Source organism: Camelina sativa, chromosome 17 (genome assembly GCF_030686135.1).
Source record: "Camelina sativa cultivar CO46 ecotype springtype chromosome 17, ASM3068613v1".
NCBI lineage: Eukaryota > Viridiplantae > Streptophyta > Magnoliopsida > Brassicales > Brassicaceae > Camelina > Camelina sativa.
The window spans coordinates 30,471,333-30,475,417 of record NC_141896.1 but is presented as its reverse complement, the minus strand read 5'-3'; the positions used below and the strand labels follow the sequence as shown (position 1 = coordinate 30,475,417).

General features: G+C 33.8%; 1 protein-coding gene across 1 annotated transcript; it reads right to left on the bottom strand.

Annotated features, from left to right (window-relative positions):
- On the bottom strand, nucleotides 1–3,421 carry LOC104757929 (serine carboxypeptidase-like 44). Its single transcript, XM_010480721.3, has 9 exons — nucleotides 3,055–3,421; nucleotides 2,483–2,590; nucleotides 2,312–2,404; nucleotides 2,032–2,213; nucleotides 1,664–1,942; nucleotides 1,220–1,353; nucleotides 1,039–1,131; nucleotides 829–946; nucleotides 1–382 (listed from the first exon to the last, which is right to left on the bottom strand). Exons 1-9 carry the CDS (start codon nucleotides 3,317–3,319, stop codon nucleotides 215–217), a joined length of 1,440 nt encoding a protein of 479 aa, XP_010479023.1. The 5' UTR covers nucleotides 3,320–3,421; the 3' UTR covers nucleotides 1–214.
- Between the last annotated feature and the right edge of the window lie 664 nt (nucleotides 3,422–4,085).

The window sequence follows — 4,085 nt, the reverse complement described above, 5'->3', positions numbered from 1 at the left end:
TTTATCTTGTAAAATACTTTGACATTCCACCATGTATATCATAATGGTATTCAAGAATTGCTTTCAACGGAAACAAAGAAACTGATCTCTAAAGAAAAACAGAAGAAAAAGATAAGAACAAAAAAAAAATAAACCTCGACTACATCCCCCGTAGACTTAAACCACCAATTCGACAAACGAAAAAAAGAAAGAGAGAGAACCCTTTCTCGTTAATTTATTCATGAAGAGCAGGAGGCGATTTGTGTGGCAGTCTCCGGCCAAGCACAAAGCTTGTGAACAAATGTAAAGCTCTTGAGGGTTGTGCGTACGGTACCATATGAGCTGCTCCTCTCACCGTTGCGAATGTCAGTAGATTCCCATACTCTATCACCCATCCACCGACCTACCTCACGTCAATAAGTTTACAATTAGGTGTTGAAAAAATTTAAGTACAAAACCAAATGAACTACAAATTTTAAAATTTTAAAATTGAAACCTAATCATAACGTTAGTAATTTTTTAAACAATACATAAGCGAAGCCAGAACTAAAACCAAAACCAAATATAGTACAACCGAACTGAACAAGTCACTTAAAAGTGAAAATCAACTAAAATGTAGACCATAAACACATTCTTTGAGTATACCTAAAACATATGACTTAATTTAATTTACGTATTTAGTTTATTTTCTCCATATTTTATAAGAAAAATCCGAACCAATGGAAGCAAACCTATCTTCTAAAAACCTAAATTAATGCCAAAGAAATCAAACCAAGCGAAAAAAAAAAGAAGCTAGATGCTCAAGCCAAGGGCAGAGCATGCATACTGAAGGTTTTTTGTGGAACAAACCTGTCCTTTGTGGAACCAAGCTGCATAGGGCACTGTGGTGTTTAAGTAGAGATCATCTGCAAGTTCTCTTACAAGAGTCCTCGAACCCAAAAGTGGAATTACAGAATCTTCATCCCCACTGTATTTTATAAATTTGAAAAAAGAACTTTGTATGTAGTTCAAGAGGCTGTGAGGATAGAAAAGGGCCTAAAAGAAGGGACTTCGATTTACCTGAAGACCCAAACAGGGACTTTGCTCTTAACGATTCTCTTAAGAATTGGAAGTATGTTGGTGTTCCCGTCATTGTAATTGTAGTTCAAGAGGCTGTGAGGATGTGACACAAACTTAGAGTTAGATATTAAATGAGATATAAGATTAATTATAAGATGGTTCAAGTTCAAGTTATATATACCTGCTGCACATAGACCATTCATATGGCAGTTGAGTTCGGTTAGCATGGAGAGCCTTTTGAACCTCAGGAAGAGTTAAATACAATTGCTCTTCATAGCTCATGCACACGTCCACCCCAAAACTCATCTTTGTACCCTAAACACCATATTCAAAGCGTTTTGTTTTAACAACATATATCACAACTTCGACGAAGTTTTTATATTTTCGTTTCTATATTAAAAGAGTTTTTTTTTTAATTCATAAAATATTTTTGCAGTGTAAAGTCAAACGCAAATATAGTTACTTTTTACATTTGCGTCTAGGGTGTTAATAAGAAAATAATTTTTTGTCCAAACACTTATATTTTGGGGGGTTTTTTAATTAAAATGTACTATATAATACTATGTAAATGTAAATGCAACCAATTAGTATAAGTCTTGGGGTAGACTCGTTTTTTCTTTCTTACCATTTTCTTGAGCCTGAGCTCTTGCTCAACGAGGGACGGGTAGCAGATATCGAGGAGTATGTCGTAGTAATTGACATATTGAGTGATGATGGTTCCAGCTTCACTCATTGCGGCTTCGCAGGGTTTGCTTATGTTGTGTGTACTTGAGAAGGAGTAATCTTCAAAGTCACATTGGTTCATGATGGTGAGTCCAAGTTCATCAGAGATCATCCCATGTGACCAGAAGAACTCGTATATTGCTGGAACATCCCGGTCAAGCTTCAAAAGCGGATTTCCTATCTGAATAAAAAACAAAGGAATCAATCGAAAACAGGGCTAGCTAAACAGAGATTTGAAAGAAAAAAAATTATATAATTCATATTGCTTACTGCAATGCCTTTGAGCTTGAACTTGAATCTACTTGAGGGTCTAGTGTTGTATTCGAGTATCACATCAGCTAGTTGAGGTATATAGTGTCCTGCATAGCTTTCGCCCGCCAGAAAGAGGTTTCGAGTCTTGAATTGTGGAAATTTTTCTAACCATCTTAACATGAACACCAGCATATCCTTGGCTATAATTTAAAACTCATCATTCAAGAATTAGTCTTTTTTTTTTCTGAAAACCTTGTTAATGAAACATGATTTCATCATTAGAAAGATTATATAATACCAGTGGTTTCATCGCCAGTGGTGTAATCAGAAGTTGTGTTCGAATAAGACCATCCTACTCCAGCCGGTGAATCCACAAACAACAGATTTGAGGCTACATCATAGTAATTAAGTTAACGTCACAAAATTTCTCATTTGTTAATGAAAGAAACTAGAAGAGAGGGGAAGAGACCTTTGTTCCAAGATTTGGGATTTCTACGGAGGCCACGACCATTTCCAGTAGGGTAAAATGGACCCAACTCTGTGAAAGCTCCTCCTCCAATGGAAGAACAGCCTGGTCCTGCATTTGGACCAAAAAAATAGTTAAGAAACTGAATAATTTTGTAAATTTAAAGCCAGAAATATTGAAATTAAAAGTTTAAAATTATGTAACCAATCAAAGCAAAATCCACTAAAAGATAGATAGTAGTCATTCACATGATAAATAAGTTTTTATATTTTCAAATTTTGTTAATTTTTATTTAAACCAAACCAAATTGAAATAAAAATTCAAGTTGAATGGAAATAAAACAAAATTACATATATATAAACTTGATTTGGTTGCGAAAAAAAAAAAAAAAACTTGATTTGGTTTTAAATTCTATAAAACCAATATTTACAAATAAAGATACCAAAAGGTAATCATATAAAATTATAAACATTTCTTAAATTTAATTTCGACAACTTTATCCTATTGTCTAGATACCCAATTTCAATGAAAATCTACAAAGTTGAGAAACAAGAACCAGTGTCAGTAAAACAAACCTCCATTTAACCAAAGGGTCAAAGGCTTAGTGTGTGGTTGCTTCTCGGCTTCGACAAAGTAATAGAAGAGGCTCCGACCAGCTTTGACATCAATATCGACATAACCAGCGAATTGTCTGAATGCCACTTCAGGTTGTCCAGGCAGCTTTGTCACAAGATCTTCTTTTGGAAACCCTTCAGCTAAGTTACCATTATAACTCCACCACCACTGCAACGCCATTAGTGCTACTGCTACTTCTAGGAACCGCCACTTACCGCCCGCCATCTCTCTCTCTCTCTCTCTCTCTCTCTCTCTCTCTCTCTCTCTCTCTCGTTTTTTGTGTATCAGAGGTCTCTCTCTGTATTTTTAACTTCTGCTCTTTGTTTCTCTGCCTAGTGCACATGTATATTTATAGGCAAAACACTTCTTCTTCACGAAGTTACGTGTGATATAAAATATTTAATTACTGCAATAATTTGGGTAAGCAATTAAAATTGTCAGTATCTTTTTTATTATAACTTTTTATCTCGAATTTAATATTCTACAAAGTTGCAAATGTTTATATTTTACAAAGTAATATTTAGGTTTACAGATCAGGACATTTTACAATAAGCAATTAACATGATCATCTTAATCTTTAGAACATTTGCATCATGTTAATAATTTACAATTTTTTTTTTTGAAGATATTTTACAAAGTTAATACCATTTAGATTTATAGTTCAGGACACGTATACGCAGCGTATTGGTTTGTATTAATATTTTTACTGTGTTATTACCCGAATTCAAGTTCACAAACACATATATGTTACCTATGACTTATATTTATACTAGAACAAAACAACATTACGTTTCAAGAATATGTAGTTATGTACCTTTCACAAGATAATATTTGAACTTATTTAGTTTTATATGTCTCTTCTGAATACATAGAGTTTGAGATCACTCTCTAAAACCTCCTAAAACAACCGTACGTACGTAAGTACTTTGTTTAACACAGAAAGTTGTCAAACTCTCGTTTTATTCAAAAAAACTTTTTTACACATAAAGTT